Source organism: Lycorma delicatula, chromosome 3 (genome assembly GCF_047948215.1).
Source record: "Lycorma delicatula isolate Av1 chromosome 3, ASM4794821v1, whole genome shotgun sequence".
Classification (NCBI taxonomy): Eukaryota; Metazoa; Arthropoda; class Insecta; order Hemiptera; family Fulgoridae; genus Lycorma; species Lycorma delicatula.
In genome coordinates, this window is record NC_134457.1 from 21724373 (window position 1) to 21746892 (window position 22520).

The 22520-nt window shown below is 32.5% G+C and overlaps 1 protein-coding gene across 5 annotated transcripts in view; it reads right to left on the reverse strand.

Annotated features, from left to right (window-relative positions):
- The window catches only part of Moe (moesin), a 270281-nt gene that overhangs the window by 74170 nt on the left and 173591 nt on the right, over positions 1-22520 (reverse strand). For all 5 annotated transcript variants that reach the window (XM_075359515.1, XM_075359513.1, XM_075359514.1 and 2 more), the window contains one exon: positions 3257-3436. In XM_075359515.1, the coding sequence (XP_075215630.1) occupies positions 3257-3436 (180 nt within the window). The remainder of the gene's footprint in view (positions 1-3256; positions 3437-22520) is intronic.

The following is a 22520-nucleotide window of genomic DNA, read 5'->3' on the forward strand; positions in this document are numbered from 1 at the left end:
AATCTCTGTATGAAGGACGGGGAAGCTACCACTCGATTCATTCATTAAGATTTCTTTAGACGATTTCATTTTATTAAATTAAACTTATTGTTTTATCCAACTACTTTGAATTTAAACAAATAAAAAATTAACTTTTACAAACGAAAACCGTATAGTAATTTAATATAGACAACTACCGGGGCGGTCCAACAGTTACGCAATAACAATAAATTACAACCAAAGTACAAATTAATTTTATTACTCGCTTTTTGTACATTTTTAAAATTAAAACCACACGCGTTTAATTACTTCACGTTTAACTGTACGACTATTATCGCACAAACTGTAGTTTGTGCGATAATAGAATTGTCAATTACTTGACGAAGGTCAAGTAATTGATGTTATCGGCTAAATAATACGGCTTCAACCTTTTATCTAGAAACCAATAATATTGGCAATTTTGCAAAGGTATAAGAAAAAATAATAATAATAATTAATAAATAATTATAATTATAATTAATTATTATTATTAATAATTATTAATTAATAATAATAAATTAATAAATAATTAATTAATTAATAATTAATAATAATTAATTACAAACGAACCTTTATTTTTAATAGAGAGTATGTCAATTCGTTAGTTAATATAAAAAAAAAAAAAAAATGTAGCGCGCCGACAGTGTAAAACAGAAAAATGTTATCAATTAAAAACATTTCCGAAAATAAATCAATAAATGGTGAAAACGCGGAGAAATTAAAACAATTTTAAATAGAACGCTCAATAAAAATTAGGCAAGAGAAAACCAGCGTAAAGGAAATTTCCTCAAAATAAAAACTTTTCATGAAAAAAGGTAGCACATCCACTACAGGTAAAGCGTTACATCAGAAAACGTTTGGAAGACAAAATTGTAAGATAATGTTATGCATCTTACCCGTAGTAGGCGAAGAAGCAAGAAAGTATCCGATGATCAAACTCGAGCAACTTATTGGGAAAATAAATACTTACTTCTCACTCGTAGCAAAAATATTTTTTTTCTTAGAGCACAGCTTACAAATTCTAAATTTGGATTTTGTCATAACTTTCTTCAAGAGATTTTTCTGAACTCATACGTCCATTTCTTAAAAAATTTGAACTTTGGATATTTTATTTTCTCTTACACGATTTATAAAAAAATTTAAGAGAACCAGTACTATTTTGTGTTCATTTCACGGAATCGTGTCTCGATCACTTATGTATTTTTTTTCTCCTCCTACTTCAATGATACCACTTTAGGGATTCTTTTTACGGGAAATAGAAAACAATTCATCCTCAAACTTATTGCATACAAGAAACGCTCATTATGTCTGAATTAACCATCCGCTAACAAAAACATTAAATAAAAAGATGAAGAAATCGTCACGCTACGTCGTCATGTAAAATGGGTACAACGTCGCGCCTGATTCCACCTTCTCTAGCCAACGTTCGGCATAATTATACAAGTAAATTACAAACAAATGTAAAATTCGAAATTTGACATAAAATTAATTACGATGAAAATCTAGGCGAATACAACATAGTAAACGTAAGAAAAACATAATCTATAAGTAACAAACGGAGTAGCATCGATCGAACGAAACGGGGTCTTGATCCAACTCGGGTTTCGGCATGCAGTTTGTACGTTTGTGACGTAGTTTATGGGCCAACACATTTTTTAATTTTATAAAATTTTACGTTATTGGCGAAACGACGTATACATATTAATATTGTATAAGTTTCCAATAGTAAATGGGAGTGGTTATTATTCTTAAGATATGAAGGGGAGTCGCAGCTGATAGAAACTTTTCATCGCCAACCCTCTCCGACATTGCCTCTTGCCTATTCCTGATTCGATCCTTCAATCAAGATGTCATACGCAATTTCCAATCCCTAATGTCTCATTTCCTCAATTTCCAATTTCTGTAAGCAGCTAAGTTACTTAGAGATACTCTGGTCGTTAAGTTTTACTTCGTCTTTAAGCCTAATGTATCTCTGGCACCGTTCTACTACTACAGGACTGCTCCTCCCAGTAAACTGCTGTAAGTATTCTCAGTTCATACTCAAAGTATGTAAGTATTTAATCTCGCTTGATTTTTCGATTAACTTAAGTGTACTCTTTATTTTATTTTCTGTTTAGCCTCCGGAACCACCGTAAGGTATTACTTCAGATGATGATACGTATGAATGTAAGTGAAGTGTAAAGTCTAAGCTTGACCGTTCCTGAGATGTGTAGTTAATTGAAACCCAACTACCGAAGAACACCGGTATCCAAGATCTAGTATTCATATCCGTAAAAGAGAAGTAACTGTAACTAAAATTTACTCCTGGGATACGAAATAACCGAATAAGAAAAAACCAAAGGGGTTACAGCGGAAGTACCACCTCGACAGCCATCAGCCAGTGATATCCGGTATCCCTGGAAACAATGCATACGATATTTTCGTTACTCGCTTTATTTCCCACAAAGAAGAACGTTTCCCACAAAGAAGAACGATCAACAATTACCCACCGCAAAGTATTTTAATTTCAATTTTCCCGTTAAATTTCATTATAGGTTTTAATTTTTTTAAATTCAAACAAAATGTGTGAGAAAAACCACTACCCACCGTATTAATCAATTACGGAGAAAACATGAAACCATCTGTAAAATTTAAGAGAATTCATTTAATACTTCATTAATCGACAGTTGTCATTTATAATAACCATATGAACGCGCAATTGAATACTCAACAACATAAACATATTACAATCTTAACAGTATCCTCAAAAGAAAGAAAAAAAACTGAACAGAAGAATTACAAGAAAATGTCACTCAAAATTCATATTAATTATTGAATTTTACAACGCCATATTTCAAATAATACTATTCTACACAATTCAGTAAGAAATATCATTATAATTAACTGTAAATTACATTTTTTTACAGCCCAAGCGAAAAATTTACAACTTCAATAAATAAATCATTAAGCTGCAATAGAATATATATAGAGTTAGATGCAGAGAATAATGTTAGTTGCTTGTCAATAGTACACGCCATTTTAACATCCAGTTTTAGCAGAAAGTAAGTATGTACAGAAGAATGTGAAATTTCACACCGGTTAAAATGCAATCATTTCAAAGAAGAAATAAATTTAAGGTATATCAAAATGTGTTCGTTATTTCATATTTAACAAATATGCTTCCTAAAAAAAAAACTTAAACAAGACTTTTATAAACCATAAATTAAATATCATCATTAAAAAATAATGAAAAACGTACCTTTTTGTACAATTTGATCCACGTTAGATCTCCTTTGCTGTCTGTATACTGCAATCCGAAAAACCATACTTCACGAAGACCAATCGTTTTAACAACTTGATCGAAAAGTTGTTTTCCGGTTGTCGTTTGCTGGATCGCGAACTCTAGTTCCGCGTCCATAGTCGTCACTCGGACGTTCATCTAAAACAAAAAACAAATAAATAAAACGTAAAATCAGATCTAATTAATATTATTCATAAAATTATACACGCCAAATAATTACAACAGTTGTTTCAATCTACTTAAACTATACAAAATGTAAATTTCCTAAGACGAAACGAAAAAATTCGGGTCACAACAAAAAAAGAATGTAATATACATTATTGGCAATACTAACTTTTGTAAACGTCTTGGACGTGACAAAATTCCTAACAAAAATGACAAACCCATTCTCAGGAACAAGCAACAAACCGAAGTGATGAAAACCGTTGTACGATTTACTCCACTTCTTTTTCAAACGTACCTAAGTTAAACAAAATAAAACAACCATCCTCGATATTTTTAGTGGCATAACCGGAATCTGTTATTAGCGTCTAACTCATCGGGGAAAGATACAACGGGAACTTAACAAAACATAGTTACATTATAAATTAATCTAACCGACGGAAATTATCGCGGCACGAGCTTAAATTGATATTTACTCGATGAAAACGTCTGTCAAGGACTTCAAGTGTGAAATAATTTAAAATTCAAATTATATGACACAGCTCAACATTTTCGATGTCGATTTAATCGACGTGAAAATACAAAAAAAAAAGTATTATCATAAGAAAGTTCGGGCGATATATGAATATTAAATAGGGCCTTTACTGGTGTTACGGCGGTAGGTATTCCAAATTAATACTGCACCGTTGATTGAACATCAAAGATCAAAATAAACACCGATAACGACGACTAAAAACAGAATCAGAATTAATTATATTTTAATGGAATTAAGCCCAGGACTATTAGTATCACGTAACCGACGAACGATGATAGCCAATCCTTCCAGCACATCATACAGTTTCATCTTATCGTTTATACCAATAATAAAAAAAATTTAACGATAAAAGAAACTGTCATATCCCAAAGAATTTTCAAGATAGTTGTTTCTTCACTAGGTACAATATATATTTCTTTGACATGACATATGCGAGTCGGCCTTTTTCAATATCGATTAGTGAAAGGAATATGTGCCTTATTATGTGCTACCGTTGCCATTTTTTTTTTCAAAAGTTTGAAAAATCTTTAAAATTCAATTAAAAGATTTTCTTTTACGGAAATTGTCGATCAATTTTGTAAATAATCCAGTTAAATAATAATAAATCCTCATTTTTCTACAACCCGTCCAACGTTTACACAAACCAGTCCGCAAAATTATTTTCAACAGCTCCATCTGAATCGTGAATATTGTATTACAATGTGTTATTGTTTTGAGTAATCACCTTAACATTATAATCACGCGCTTTTATTTAAATAATTAATACGGACTTTAAATACGCTTACTTTTAACTTAAATATTTGTTTTTATACCGGGTTTTGATAAAAGAATAAAGGGGATGTTTCTGTAATTCAGATCAAAGCAGTTATGTTGGTAGACCCAAAAAGGTTGGTTATTTTTCAACCCAAAAGTGTGTGTAACAGCGGTTCAACCACCAAACCAGTTTTTGTGTTGTTGCTGAGGTGTGTGTAGTTCGTTACAATGTTCACTGTTGAAGAAAAATCAAAGGGCGTATTGTGGTAGGCTGAATTAAAGTAAGTAATTTTAGTTCAATGTGCATTTCGACGCGAATACAAAAAAGTCACCGCATGAAAATAATATAAGACGTCGTTTCAAACAGTTCGAAGAAACCGGGTATACTCTGAAAAAAAATCAATCGGCAGACCACGTCAGACGAAACTGTTGAACGATTTAAACATTCTGCGATCAGGAAATTACACGCGTATAAAATCCATCTACTGCAAGATTTGAAACCCGATGATGGAGAAAAACGTTTTAATTTCGCTGTTGAAATTTTCGACAAACTTAATGAAAATGAATCATTTTTAGTCGATATAATTTTTACGGATGAAGCTACATTCCACATTAATGGGTGTGTTAACAGACATAATTCACGAATACGGGGATCCGAAAACCGACATGTAATTTTTGAGAAACGATGCGACACGCTAAAATTAATCTTTGATCTGGTGTGATGAAAAATCGTGTAAACGGGCTTTTTTCTTCGTTGAAAATATTATTAATGGAGATTTTTACCTCGATATGTTAAACAATTACTGCTTTCCTCAGCCGGATGAACTCGAAAACATACAACGAATTCATTTCCAACAAGATGGCGCAACCCGCACTTTAACGCGTACGTCACAGTCATGTTTGTTTTTTTTAACAGAAAATTTGGACATCGATGAATAGGCCGGCAAGGACATATACCAGGCGTGGCCAACACTTTTTGTCTCCGGGCCAAATTACAAAGAAAACTTTTTCCACGGGCCCAACGAAATATTAAAATTAAAAAATGTTAAATACAAAAAAGACTGAAGAAGTAAACAAAATTTTATTATTAAATTTGTTGTACTTTTATTTAGATTCAATAAAGAAAAAGTTTGAAGTCGAGCTGAAGATTACTAAATATTTCTTGACAAGTATTTTATTTTCCATTATTCAATCGCTTATAAAAAAAAAGCTAATATTAAACAATTTCGCGGGCCGTACGTTGACCATGCCTTACCTACACCCTTACCTCTAAGAAGTCCAGACCTTACACCTTGCGATTTTTTTCTTGTGAGGGGGTATATAAAAAAAACAATGTCTATTCGCAAAAAAATATGTGACTAACCTCACTTAAAGGAAAGGATTAATGAAGCGATTGCAACGATAACAGAAGATATGTTAATGCGGGTACGGGCAGAAACTAAGTATCGATTGGATACTTGCCGAGCCGACTACGGTGCATATATTGCAATTTATAAGTTATGTGAAAAAACTGTTTGAGATGACAAATTCGATATATAAACAACAATAACTGTAAGATTTTTTGTTTTCATTTACTCTACGTTCAAAACCCCAGGCATTCTTACATAATGATTTTGTATTTATAATTTATTTTATAAGAAGTGATCTGTCTCATTTATTAATTGATCGACACAATAAAAGATTTATTTATCAAAATGAATTGATTTATAAAAGTCGTTAATGATAGTGTTTCTGCAAATTCGGCTACGCTTTGATCAAGGAAACTTTCACACTTATTGCATTTTAACCTAAGTGTACAAACAAATATAGAAAACAATAAAAACAATTACCGTAGCGAAAATTACAGCAATTAAAAATCTATATATATATATATATATATATATATATATATATATATATATATATACATACATACATAGAGAGAGAGATATCTATTACAAACTGCATAAACCGACATGCGATATATCTACCTGCTGTAAACGAACGGATATCCGTTCCCGTTTGGATATACCCAAGTTAATAGTGCTGATTATCCATAAAGAAGATTAAACGCGCTATATCTGGGATTATACAAGTAATACACACTACGTTAAATTTAGTTCACCAATTAGGTGCCTAAACAGTATTGGCCGCAGGAGTTTAGACACGAGACATGAGCAGGTCCTTAAAAATGAGTAGCCATCCTCAAGAATAACAAAGTTATAAAAATGTGCTTATGAATGAACGATGTACTTATGAAGGTACGTAATGAATGTGATAAGATAATCGTTCTAGGCTCAACGAAATTCTAATGACATTAGGCCGTACAACACTCTACAAAGATCGGTTGAATAATGAACATTACTCTCAGAAAAAGTAATGCGCCTGATCGGTGCCTGTTCTACATAAGATGCATTAAATGCATCACACCAGTAGAAAATATCGGGATAGCGAAACAGATAGAGCAAAACAAAAAATTACAGATTTACTCTTTTCCGACGATCAACAATACATCTTTTTACAACAAAACATCTAATCGGTAAGAATAAAATTTACAGAAAAAAAAGATGTAATACATTAGATCAAGATACATTAGATTCTTATAATTTCATTTTTAGGGGGAAGAATCTCAAACACAACAAAATAACGAATAAAAAACCGAAAACAGTGATAAAACCGTGGAAAATGGATTTAAAAAATAAATGAATTTATATACAAAACGAAATTAAAACTATTTGTTAACTCCTCAATGATGCTTGTATTATGCAAAATAATAAAAATAAGTTCCATACAAGAAATCCACCTGACTTCCATATAAATATAAGGCATTTTATCAGGTTAAATTTTTATAATAAATGAGGTAACATATATATCCAATGTGTCTGCGCGCGCGCGCGAACAAAATAACTAAAAAAGGCAGTACTAAAAGGATTTTTCAGTATATCAAATAAGAAATAAAAAAAAACAACTGGATAAACAAAAAATCAAATCGACTATATAACACGAAAAATTCAATTAATCTTAATCTTATTTGATTACGTAACAGGAATAATTTAAATGTAAATGTATTATATTTCGTCTGTTATCTTATTACAGCAAAATCTACATGAACTTGTTTTTAAGGTCACGAAGATAGCATATGCAAAGAAAAAAATTCTGAATCTAGTTACTGTCAATACTAACTACTTGTAAAATACAGAAAAAAACAAAATCAACCGTACAAGTTACGAGGGTTTTTTTATAACAGGAACTGTTTTATCAAGACTATTAACTATAAAATTTAATGATTAAAAAGATAATTACAATAGAATTGACTAAAATACGATACTGGTAATCGCTATTAAAAAAAAATTTGAATTAGATAATAAATTATTCCAACAGTTACATCATCCTGACGTAAGACGAAGTATATCTTGTGTTAATCGTAAAACTTTAATTCTTCTATTTATTAAAATTAATATTATAGAGAAAAAAAACCGGGAAGTTTATTTAATTTTAATGGGTTATCAATAGTAACACCGAAAAAAAAATTAAAAAAAAAACATTTTTGAAAAAACTGATAACTACAAAATGATAAAACATTTAATCAGTAAAGGCATACAGTTAATCGGAAAAAATTCATACCCGTTCACGGCTTTGGCGAAGGAAATATTAAAACGGGGAATGAAAATAAAGCAAAGAAAAGCAAATGTTGGTAGAAATAACAAGGAATGATGGAAATAAAAGAGGGAATCTGCAAATACAGTGTTCAAAAAGTGACCCGACCTTATGGAAGAACGTTTCCTTTCTTTTATTGCAGATTTAATCGAGGAGGAAAATTGGTTACACAATGCAGCAGAGAATTTCACTGTCGCCTAATACATCAGATGTGCCAGATACGTCCAGACCCAGAATGCATTCACAAAAAAATATGGTGTGGATACACCACACAAATCCTCCATCAAGCGGCTGTACGACTAGTTCCAACAGACAGGGAATAAACCAAAAGTGGTTGACTGAAAGTGCCGACACTGGAAAATTTGATCGATGTGGAAGCTGCATATTCTGTTAAGTCCCAAAAAGTCTGTGCGACGCCTTCTAGCCGGTCTGGTATCTCCGATGCCCGCGCGGCATCGTGCAAGTGTTTAACGATCCAACCGTGTGTAATTCGTGTTGTTCACGAGTTAAAAAAATTAGCTGCAGACACTGGAGAGCGTGTAACTTTCTATCAGTGCCGTTGGTTCATGTCATCTGTAACGAATGATGGAGAAGACGATCGGTTTCGGTCTGATCAGGCGTGGTTCCAACTTGATGGATAAGCGAATACACAGAATTTACGCATTTGGTGTACGGAAAATCCACATCGGCTGAGTCTCATCAGACAAGAAATGGGTGTTTGGTGTGCAATGTCACGTAGGCCAATCTTCATCGCAACAATTTGTAAACACTATACCTTTTCTTTTTCCTGTTTAGCCTCCGGTAACTACCGTTTAGATAATTCTTCAGAGGATGATATATATGAGTGTATATGAAGTGTAGTCTTGTAACATTCTCAGTTCGACCGTTTCTGAGATGTGTGGTTAATTGAAACCCAACCACCAAAGGACACCGATATCTACGATCTAGTATTCAAATCCGTGTAAAAATAACTGGCTTTACTAGGACTTGAACGCTGTAACTCTCGACTTCCAAATCAGCTGATTTGAGAAGACGCGTTAACCAGTAGACCAACCCGGTGGGTTGTAAACACTATACCTGCAGACCGACTAGAGTACACCTGGTTTCAGCAGGACAATACTACGTCTTATACAGCAAACAACACTATGACTTTCTTGGATCAGCGTTTTTACGGATAAGTGATTTCGAAGGGGTTGTGGACCCCTCGGTCACCTGAATTTTTTCTTGTGGTTACACCTTAAGGATGGCGCATACAAAACTCATCCTCACACCATTCCGGAACTGCAGAGCGAAATTGAACGATGTGTCGCTGCAATTCCTCAACAAAAGTTACAACACGTGTTTAAAAGCACGCAACGTCGTATTCAATTATGTGAATCGCATAAGGTCACTTTCAACAAGTATTATAACTTATTCGTTTTCCCATTAGGTTGTGTCACTTTTTGAACACTATATAAAGAGAAACATTAAAAAAGTGTTAAACGTTTTTTTAGGTATTACGAATGAAAAATATCTAAAAATTAATTGAGAAATGAATACAGCAGATATGGCAGATTTTATAAATGTTACAAATTCTGTACGAGTTAAAAACAGACAATAGAGTAAAGTGTAAAACGTTTGATCCGAATGGACCAACGCAACGAACTTGGGATTTAGAAAACAAATACTGTTAAAAATATTTCCTAATAAATAGTTCAGAATTCTTTAAAAAATAACTTATAGCTTTTTTCGATCTTATTTCTATAAAACGTGTAACAAAATTAATAGAATAATGTATTTTTTTTTTGAGAATTAAAAAAAAACTTGTGTACATATTTCAAAATACATTTACCACATACTCCGTTTACGTACATACAAGTAATCTCCCCGGATTCATCAAATTCAGAAAAACGGAGTTTTACTTCTTTAATAAAACATCAAAAATATAATATAGACATCTGTTTATCCTGCCGGTTCAGAACCACGGATGACTACAAACGAAAAACGTAAAACACAGGCGAATAAAGTGAAATTTTTCATAGGAATGGTGGAAAAAAACTCTGATTAAATGCTGTAATAACAGATGACTGGAATTAGAGCGCTGCAGGAAGGACAAAGATGGTTCATGCGCTTAATTAATTTAACTTAATTTTTATTTTATTTTTAAATAGAAGCGCTTGTTGAACCGAACGCCTGAATAAACCGGCCAGTTAAACGTTAATTTAAAACAGTTAAGAAGAAGAAAAAAGGATACTCTAACGGGAGGTGAACGCGACAGACACTCTTTGATCCCTAAAAAGTAACATTATAATACCGTACGAACTTTCCGTAGTGAGACAAACTGAAGTAGTGCGACAGAAAAAAAAAATTAATTACCATATTTTAATGAAAAATAATCAACGGGAGGTCATTTTACCAATATCAAAGTAAAAATAAAATTATAAAAATACCAATGATTATTACTTGATCAATAAATATCTGAGGAAACATGTTTAATGCTTTAATTACCGAATTTTAAAAAATTCCACAAAAAATAAAACGGCCTTATATATAAATTAATTCAAATCCAAAACATGGTAATCCCATTATTGAAGGAAAAAGTAATTCGACAATAAATATATTTTATAATTTTATATATGAAATGCTTATTTTACGTTTTAAGTAAACAAGTAGCTTAAATAAGGATTTCATTATTTTGATTAAACATTATTTTCTTATTAAATTTGCGTATGCTGTTGCACCTATATAGCGAAGTGTTTCATATCCGCTCTGTTTGAACAAAGCTTACTCAAATAACAGGTAAAAAAAAAAAAAAACGTCGCCCATCTCCGGAATTATAGCAAGTGGAATTGACTACAGCTTAAATACATATCAAACTGCTGCTTTTTCGTTTGACATGATCCACACTATGGACAACACCGATAAAAATTAATTATAATTCTTTTTTTTTCAAATAAAAATCATTAACTCAACTGATTTCAGCTATACAAGGCTTAATCACGAATAGATGTATAAAATAGGCTGGCCTATGGCCCGCCGTAAAAATATTGCACTACATGGTGTATGATTCATTACACACGGTTTTGTTAAACGTTTTTGCCGACTAAATAACATTGATGAATTTAGCGTACTAACAATAACAAAAAATTTTACAACGAAAATCTTGAACATTTTCAATTGTTTCTCGAGTTGTACATTTTTAACACAGCTCTAGCATCCATGTTTTCCTTTTTTATACCCAAAACGCAAATATAATTTTGGATGAATCGTTCGTATGATGAATTATGAATCGTTCGTTCGCTTCATTCAAAATAAATATCTGATGTGGGCACCACATGACTTCCTTGTACGCCTATTAAATTACATATTCATTTTTTTTTTTTAAATGAAAAGTACATAAAATTTTATTTCATTAATAACCTCTGATATTTTTATTTTTGTTTATTATTATTCTTGAATTATTTTTCGTAAAATATTTTTTACAATCAGACGTTAATAATTATTAATAAATCAATATATTTAAAGAAAAAAGAAAAAAAGGAGATGAAGTCGGATTCGAACCGATGTATCTTCGCTTTCTAAGATCCAAATATTTCATTAATTAAAATTTAATTTGGCTATAACTCCGGAACCAATGAAAATAAGTACCATTTACGATATATATATCGTTGAAAAGCTCTCAACGAGAGCTTAATACTGCAGTTAATAAAAAGCCCAAAATCCAATTTTTTCGGATTTTGAGCTTTTTTGGGGACACTTTTGGTCCAATCGATTGCAATCAAAAGGGTAGGCATACAACTAGATGTTACAACGGTCATAAATCCAAAATTTCAACATCCTACGGCTAATAATTTTTGAGTTATGCGAGATACACAGGTACGTACAGAGGTCACGCCGAAACTACTCAAAATGGATATTTCCGTTGCAATCTGAAATCCGACATTTTTCGCGATCCAATACTTCTTTTATACTTCTTACTAGGGAGTAAAAATGTGAGCACATACAGCAAACAAGCCACGCACCATGTTTTTTTTTAATAGATATTCCGCTTTTTTTTCAAAATTAAAAACCTGTTTTGTTTGAAAAAAACGGTCACAAGTTTTTTAATATGACTAAATGATTGTGGCTAATTAATACACATAATGGTGGATGACGGATATAGCGCTGAGTTTTAAAAAATTACATTTTATACGAAAAATGTTGTCTATTATTTATTCATTTATACATGATTACGGCTATGTTTGATAAAATATTTAAAGAAAATTTAGTTTTATTACTCGTACTACAGTTTGATATTCCTTACATTTGTAAGTAGCGAGTGGTGGGGCTCTTCAATCAGAACCAGTAACGACATACAAGGTTAATACGTCATTAGATGTTCGTCAATAAATTGCCTATTATTAAATTACATTACGTACGACTATTCTCAATGGTAGTGTGTATATTATAACTATGGAATAATTTAACGAAGAAAATAATTTGCAAAGAAACAAAAAAAAGACAAGGAAATGAACGAACTTTTACAAATATCATATATATATATATATGATCATAAATACATTGTTATGTTGAAATATTCATGAATAATGAAACCTAATACTTCAGCAATGCTCATTTCAGATATATGTGCAAGCATGCATATATATATATATATATATATACAAATTACAAAATCCACACCTTCTCTAATAGGAATGATTGCAAGTAGAAGAATTGTCTATCGTACTATGTATTACAAAGAAATTATTGAAGAATTTAAAGAATTGCAGTTACGTTAGCTAATAATCACCGCACTAATGTAGGAAATTTAATTACTAAATATAAATAGATATTTTTAAAATAGTAATACAATAACTTAATAATTCATATTTACGATTATCATAGTATTTACTATTGATGATTATTATTATTATCTGCTATTAATTATCGAATTAAACATCGTAAAGAAATAAAAGAGCCTTACGTACAAGTTAATTGAAATGTAAGCGTGGTAATCTCATTATATATTCAAAGTAAATCGGTCAATAAATATTTTATATATACGAGTACATACATAAATTGCTTATTTTTTATTTTAACTGGAAATCAAATGTTTTAGTTAATATAAGAGAAAAAACCTACGAGTTGCTTTTTGTCAAACAATTAATTTCTAAATCAAATATACATATAATTCTCAATTATTAGTTGCGTTCTACGATGAACTTTCATACTCTTTTCATTCGCTTCCTTTTTTACTTTTTATTTCAAGTCGCACAAGTTTCCTACATTCAGATTTCTCTCTTATGTTTTACTTTTTCTACTATAATAAACACGACCGGCTTATAATAAAATGTGAAAATACGAATAAGTAAGCGACAATTTCATATACATCGGTAATAAAGCAAATAAGAAACTGTCGGTAATAAAAAAAAAAGTATAGACCTCTTTAATATTTCCTACTTCTCCAAATATTTTATTATAATAATAAATGTGTATTGACTAACGTAAAATAAATTAACATAAAATAACATAGTAAATCGATATAAAATCATAATTAAAAACCCAAACAAAATTAATGTACAAAGATTCAAAGCATATTACTACCACCTTCGGCTTGATCTCGAAGGCCGTCTGCCGGGTTTCAAGAATGCAAAAAAACCAGTAAATTTTTTTTTACGTATAAGATTAGTTTCATTAAAAATAATTTTGATGAACCGATCATAAAAATACCGGCTTTCCAATATAAAAATTTTTATTGTTTTTCCACTGTTTTCAAACTTTTAATTCGTCCCGAACATAATTAACCGATCTGGTCCAGTCCTCTCCATTCAATGTAAAATGACATTCTTGCTCTCCAAATTTATTTCTTCCTAACCAGAAAAATTTAAGCACTTCCAAGAAAATGATCGCTTATTTCTTCGGTTATACAGAACATGTAGCAACCATCGCTTTGAAGGATCGAAGAACAGTTAATGCTGAATGTATACGACAATTTTTTTTGCCAGAAGTCATCGATGTAATTAGGAAAACAACCGAAAACGTCGCATCATTCTTCGCTATACAATGCCAGCTCTCACATAGCACGTCAAACAATTGATTATTATTTGACGTAGACAAACATTGAATTAACGTCTCACTGCCCGTATTAACCTGATTTATCGCCTAACGACTTCTTTTTGTTCCCTAATATCGAACAAAAAATGCTTGGACAGCGATCTTCATCACCTCAAGAAACTGTTGAATCCTTTCAAAACAATGTTTTCGACGTACCAATTTCAGAGCAGAAAAACTGTTTCGAGAATTGGTTCGAACGCATGAAAAAGCGTATAACTCTTAAAGACGAATATTTTGAGAAACGATATAACGATTTATATTTAAAAAAAGCGGCCATCGTAAACGTCTTTCAACCTCTCTATACGCCACACTGTTAAAGGGTAGCAACCCACCTCTTGCTCTAATGATCGTAATAATAAAATTTCTGTTATTTAGATCACTTATACAGTTCTATTCACAAAAATTTAAATTTAACTTAAGATGTGATACCGTGCCCGATTAGCCCTCGAACACCATATCCTTTAAGTTCTAATAACCGTCATTCACTCTTTGTGTTATCCCACTTCTCTGTCTTCAATTATTTCCGTTGATTTTTTGGGTAAACTGTTGCCAGGAAGGAATAATGTTTTCAATATGCACTTTAAATTTGTTTCTAATGCTTGCATATAGATAAGCTGAGATTTGGTTTACACTTTATTATATATAAAAAGATAGTTTTCCGTCACCTTCATCGAGCCGAATATATTGTTATAGACCAGAATATCGACTCCAATAAAACGCTAAAATTTAGCACAAGTGGCAACTCAATTTTTTCTTCATACGAACCGATTGCACAATAAAAAAAATGTACTCGTGCTCAGAGAAAACAAGAAATTAGAAACATTTTACTTCAGATGTTTTACATGCGTCACAATTAAAAGAGATTTAGACAAATTACGAGTGCATAAAGCATCAAATTTTTGGGTATACCTGTTTCTTAGAAAAATAACATTACTCCAATTACTACAGAAATACATCCGTAAAATAAACAAATAAAAATAAATTTGTCAGGTTATAAAGTTCCTGGCCATTATAATTGGCTTTATAAAAGAAGAAAAGTATCGATATACATAAGAAAAACCACTCAAGGCTTCTGTATTTTAAAATTTATTTTTATAAAAATGAGTTTCACAGCCTAAAAACCTACCTACTTTAAAAACCTATACATGTGAACGCATGTTAAGTCTTCTTGTTAAAACTTGTTTTTTAACCATACAGCTTACTTCTGCGGTTAACAGAAAGCAGTAACATACACAGGTGAATATACATCACTGCATTTCAATAGATTTGATATTATGATATACAACGGTACACTCTGGTCGAGTAAAAAAAAAAGAAGAAACCAACGAGAAATCACTTCACCTTATATAAGTACGTCTGGCACAGGATCTTATTGTTGAGAGTAACAAGTTGTTTACGTAAGTAATCTTTCACTCTAGTCAAGCCGTGTACGACCGTTAGGTATAGCTCTTAATAATATGCATTGAAAATGGCACCGATTTGGATTTAAGTAAAAAATAAACAAACGCACAACGAAAATCTGGTCAAACTCCTTTCCAGATACAACAATCACCCCGTCATTCTGCCTCTTTCAAATATCCCTTTTCATTCGATTTTATGAAAGTAACGGTAGAATCATCCTCACTAATAGAAAAGTTACCTAACCAAATTCATAACTGTAGATTACATAGGTAATGACGTAATAAATTGAAATATATTTAAACATTTTAAGTTCAATTTTATTATCGAGTAGAAAGGGATCCTTTTGTCGACGGGTTCGTCTGCCGATCTCAAAAATCCTTAAGATGTTTACGCAGATTATTTCGCATGATAATTTAACATATATATTCATCGCTAAACATAAGGATGAAGTTATAATAAATTGTTTGAAATCTACAAGACGACCTTTACCTAAAAAAATGACCACCGCACTATTAAAAATCGAGAAAGAAAGATTGTCTTTTTATTTTTATTTTCAGCGGGTCATATTTGAAACCACGTAACGGGTACAATTTAAATAAGAAAACGACCTCTTTGGAATAGATAGCTTCACATTTTTTTTAAGGATTTCATTAGTTTTATATTTATATTTTCAACTATCTATAACTTCACCCGTAAACTATTTTAAACCCTCTTCCTTAATGAAATTAGTAAAACAATTAGTACGATTTTGCTGTCCACTCCCTCCTTTTCATAACTATTTAACATCAAACGCTATTGTAATCCAATTCTATGGATAGACATTAAAAAAAATAATAATAAATGTATTCTTTTGTATTTTTATACGCTAAACAACGTTTTAGATTCTGGTTTCAGTAACATAAAAAAGGTGAGTCATTTTAACAAGTAATATTTTTAACAGAAATATAACTAACATATTAGCATGACATCAATATGATATCACGTTGAATACGTCAATTTCAAGAATACGAGTGCAAAGTTTGCCAACTACAGTGTTTGATGTCAGCCTACGTGGAAACATGTTTTATGTTAAAAGTATTATTTAACAATGCAATATTACCTAGTCACTACTATTTATATCCGATAAAATTAATGCTGTCATTTAACAAGGCCGAACTATAACGACCCACATAACATTTCTTTAGTTTTTTTCTCTGTTATTTTATTTAGGTATGTACTTGACATACTGCACAAACATAAACAAAATTACCGAACGTTCGTGGGTATTTTAACATAAATTACACATATTTTATTACCCATTCATCAAGCGCTTATAAATATTCACGTAGGAAAATTTACATACTTCACCTTCATTCACGATTCGACCGCTTTTAATTATTATTATGATTGTCATAATTATTTTACAAAGGTACACGACAAAATCTAATATTTAAAAGATAATTTACGTTACAAGTAAACAAGTAATTCATTTTTATTTCCGATCAGAAATAATATATTTCTAAGAGATATTTTGGACAAGAACAGATGTTATAACAAAATATTATTCGTATCGAAATCCTACAGTTAACAACATTCTACTGCTTGTTATTAATTGTAAGCTAGGTACCTTGTAAGGAGAATAACCCTAATGTAAAACGGGAAGGGATTTTAGTAATAAATATAAACATCTGTCAAACATTATATTCAAAATATTGTTCAATAAAACCTTATTGGCACTAGTTACATCCGTAAGACGGTTTAAATCTCCTTAATAATTAATCTATAAAACAATAAAATAACTTTATAGAAAACAGGAGTGCAGAATAAGGACTACCTTACCGGATGGTATGCCTGAGAACAGATACAGAATTCCTTTAAAACACCACGTATATTTTCAGTTTTATTAAATATTTCGACGTCTTAATTTCTGGTGGAAAAGCAGTTTTATTTCAACGTATATTTAAATCGATCAACCCCGAGCGATTGATTGCCAATATGCTGTTGGCATCCGGGTAAAAAGAGACTATCTGCCGACAATAAGGCGATGACCAGAGAAAGCTTTGAGTATTCCTCTGGATGAAATCGCACTATACTGCGGTTTCACCGACAATAGTTGCTTTTCTCAACATACATCCTCGTTAATTATCTTTCTTCATTCTTTATGACTTTCTTTTGCCGAATGAGTGCATCCTTGGTGCGATAGGGTTGAATTCTGTCAACGATCTGATTAGCGGCTACTAAACTTGGATCGAACCGGAGATTGTTTCCTTCCGGTAACTATAAGATAAATGATTAAAAGAGCGATAAGATGAAGCCGGGTTTTCCGATCCCTCCTAATAAAAGGAGGGATTACATTTGCATATGCAAATGTAATAGAATCAATTTTTAATCGGTTCATAATACTTGGGCGCTCTTAAAAAAAATAGCTCGAAAAAAGTTTTAAAAAACGCACCTCTTCGGCTGCCAACAGTAAAGTAAACAAACATACTCGTATGTTACAGGATAACTGATATTCATTATGTTAGTTTTACAAAATAAATTCCAGAGTTTTTTTTAAAATCAATTCAAACATTAGGAAATAAATTCCACACAGACTACATACAAAACATGCCGGATTACTTTTCAACTACAAATACAACTCCTGACCGGCTGTTACATTTAAATAAAATTATATCAAAACCATTAAGTTCCATGCAAGAATAATATCGCTCCCTTAGTTAATAATATTAATAAAAAATTATTTCTATAATTCAATTTCCACACAAACAAAAAACGGGGCAAACATCAATTATCATGCACTAGATATAAAATTGATATCCCATTTGAACATCAAACTAAACAATGAAGACCGATCGACAGCAGATTCACGTTATAAAAAGAATATAAGAAGATAAATCCTATTTGAATAAGCATACACCCCTTTTCCATCTTTAACGAGCACTTAATAGAAAGAACAATTTGGTTATTAACTTTCTAGATTAATGTTGTAAACAGTCTCCCAATTAACTCGAAATACCCACACACGTTCTTTATTTAAAACCATATGATAAAAATCTTACCAGTAAGATAATTTTACAAAATTACAGTCCGATAGGCCGATGAAAAATAGTACGTTTCTATTCTAAACAGTATTACTTAAACTAAACGAATCTATAACTACACCGACACAGGATCTAAACATTTCCACTTAAAATTATACCTAATGAACTGAACATGAAGCGAGTAAAGATGTATTTACTCTACTAGCGTATTTTGAGACACACGCGCGCGCGCGTATATATATATATTCCGAAGAGGAAGAGAGAATCCACAAAATATAGCTCAAATTAAATATTTATTTCTTCGACGCGTTATGACGTTAAGATTTAAAAAATATCATTTCACCATTTAGAACAATAACGAAATATGCTACGTAATAGTACAAAACAAAACTACGATGAACACTGCAAAGTTACAAGATAATTTTGCCCAATACAAACGATTGATAGAATCTTGTAAATAAAACACTATATATGTTTAACTCCCGCCATATGGATCGGGAGTCTAGCTTCGGACAACAAGGCGCATCCCTGGGTTGCGGATAGGGGAAGAGCCATCAATAGGATGGTCAGCTGCGAATAAGGGGTAACCCGAATAAGCACCCGTGGACAGGCAGCGGCACTGTCTGAAGCGCGGTGCAGTTCCAGCTAAGAGGGATAGTTGTCATTCCTATAAAATGCTGCAAATCAGAAAAGTATATTGCGTCACCGGGGAACATCGGCCACCAGTAAATAAGCCGAAAATCCCTCGTGCGCAGTGGCGGAAAAACCTAGAATCAATGGCAGTGCGCCAAGAGAAAGTGGCAGAAGACAACGCAATACCACCGATTTACATATTGTCCAAATATAAGAATCATCGCAGTCTTCTGTTAAATTTTCCCTAGTAATAGCTTTCCGCTCGGATCTCTGGGGGAAGCGGACGAGAAGCTTTATCAGCTATCGGTTAGGGCATATGATAAGAAGATTAGGATAGGCACTTGGAACGTGAAAACACTTTTACAAGCAGGTAGGTTAGAAAATTTGAAAGGCGAAATGGAAGTAATAGGATTATGTAAACTGAGATGGGGAGGAAAAGGTGAAATTAATAGTAACGATACGATAATGTACTGTTCAGGAAATCAAAGCGATGGAAATGAATAGGATTAGTTTTGAAAACTTTTATAGGCAACAGAACAATAGCGGTAAAGGGTTATGAGCCCAAAAGACTTGCGATTAATTCAAGTTTGCACGCCTACGAGTAATTATGAAGCTGAAACAGTTGAAAAGATATATGAAAAAATAAGTCTGATTATGGAAGAGGATAAACAAAGATTGCTGAAAGATACTAATGGGAGATTGGGGAAAACGGTTTGGGTAAGCGCAATGAAATAGGACTTAGGCTTACCGCGTTAAGAAGTGTGTAGTATTTCAAATACTTTGTTTAAAAATCACAAAAAATATTGTACACATGCAAGTCACCAGCGCATGGAAAAAGATATCATATAGATTACATAATTATTGAAGAAATACTCAGGAATGCATTAAAAAAACACAAGAGGGTACCAGGAACCGACATAAACAGTGACCGTGTGCTTCTTGTAGCAAAAGTAAAAGTGAAATTGAAGATCAAAGGAGTGAAGGTAAATAAATGGAATTTGGGCAAAACACATCAGTCGGGAAGGAAAGCTGGGAGATTAGCGCAAGAAATGCAGGAGACAGGTGTGAAAAACAATAGTGCAAATGTTAAGTGGATTACAATGAAAGATGCCATAAAAACAACAGCTGAGCAAATAAATTGTAAAGGTAAAAATAATAAGAAAAAACCTTGGGTGAACACAGATTTTTGAAAAAACGGGTAAGAGGAGAAAATGAAATAATAATTAAGTAGAGGAACAAAAAGTAAGGGAGATGAATGCATGTTGGCAGATGAATGCACGGACACAGATGATCTAGAAAGGAAAGGATTGTATGAAATGATAAGAGGGTAAGAAAGCCAACATGGGATAACAGAAAGCAAACAAATAAGAAGAAGATTGCCGGTGAAGACGGCAAAGTTCTATGAAAAAAAAATAATAGATCTTAAGACTATATGGAGGACTTTTATCAGACGGACAGAAAGCCTAGGGATCTTAATTTAAAATCGGGACAATGTAGAGAATGAGGAAATAGGAGCCCCGATACTAAAGTGAGAAGTCACATGGGCAAAAAGGATATGAAAAGTGAAAAGGCTGTTGGGAGTCGATGAGCTGCCAATGGAGTTGTTTAAATGTCTGAAGGAAGATAGTTACATGAAATAACGAACCTGTGCAACATAATCTATGACAAAGGCGAGTGGCCGGATGATTTCCTCAAAACTATCATGATTCCGCTTCCCAAAAACTGTGGGTGGTGAGATGTCCAAATGACAGATCAATAAGTCAAATCCTTAATGCGGGGAAAATTCTTCTACGTATTTTGAACAGATTAGTATACAAAATGGAGCAAATGGTTGCCGAGGACGAACATGGGTTTAGGAAGCGGTACAGGTACAAGTGATGCAATTGGGTCAATCGCTATTGGCGAGAGGTATACAGAAATAGGAAAAGGAGTTAGCGTATGTTTCATAGATATGGAAAAGACATTTGACCATGTAAAGCGGGTTAAATTTATGGGTGTATTAAAGAAGGAAGGAGTTGACTGAAAAGACAGAAGACAAAGAGGTACTATAGAGACCTAAATCAGAAAGCGGCTATGAAAGTAAGAGATAGACCGAACGGTTTGACCTTGTGGAGGGGTAGGCAGGGATTTAGCCTGTCGCCAACCTTGTTCTACATGTACGGCGAGAATATGTTAGAAGTTCTTCAAATAAATGACGGAATTAGTATCGGAGAGAAAAACAATTTGGATAAGTACGCGGATGATATGGTGATTCTGAGAGGAAATACAGGATATACAGAAAACTAGTAAAAAAATTACAGGATGCTAAGGAAGAATACGGAATGAAAATGGATGCTAAGTCAAAGGTGAAGAGAATAAGAGATAGTATGCCAAAGAAACGTTTAAAAAAGGAAGGAAAGGTTGAGCAAGTGATTAAAATGTCATTCGTGGCATTCGCACCGGTGGCATATTGACTGAGGCAATCGAGACTAGGAGATGATTGTCGATCAAGTACTGAAGATGACCTCCGGTAAAGCCCCACGGGCTAGGTACGAAGGGAACTGCCATTGAGAGTGTCTTTCCTTCGGGGTCAGAATGAAGTGTACTTTTGTACGGATGTGAGACATGGATATTGTGAAAAAGGAACCGGGGAAAGGCTTGAGGCGTTTGAAATGCGGATATGGAGGAGATTGAAGAAAATATAGTGGATGGACAAGGTGAGAAATAAAGAGGTATAGTGAACAGTAAATGAAAATCGAATGGAAACAATTCACTGATGAAAACGATTCAAAAAAAGGAAAGCGGATTGGTGGGGGTCAAGTTGTGGGGAAAAAGTAAATAAAATAGCGCTAGAAGTAACGGTTGAATTTGAAATGAGGAAAGGTCGTAAAAGAATGAAGATTATGGACGATCAAAAAGAGTTAGTTAATGTTGGTAATATTTCTTGTAGGATGTGTGGAATCACAAGTATAATGCCACCCATATAATTTTTGTTTGTTCTCAAGCGATGACGGATTTAAAGAAAAGATTA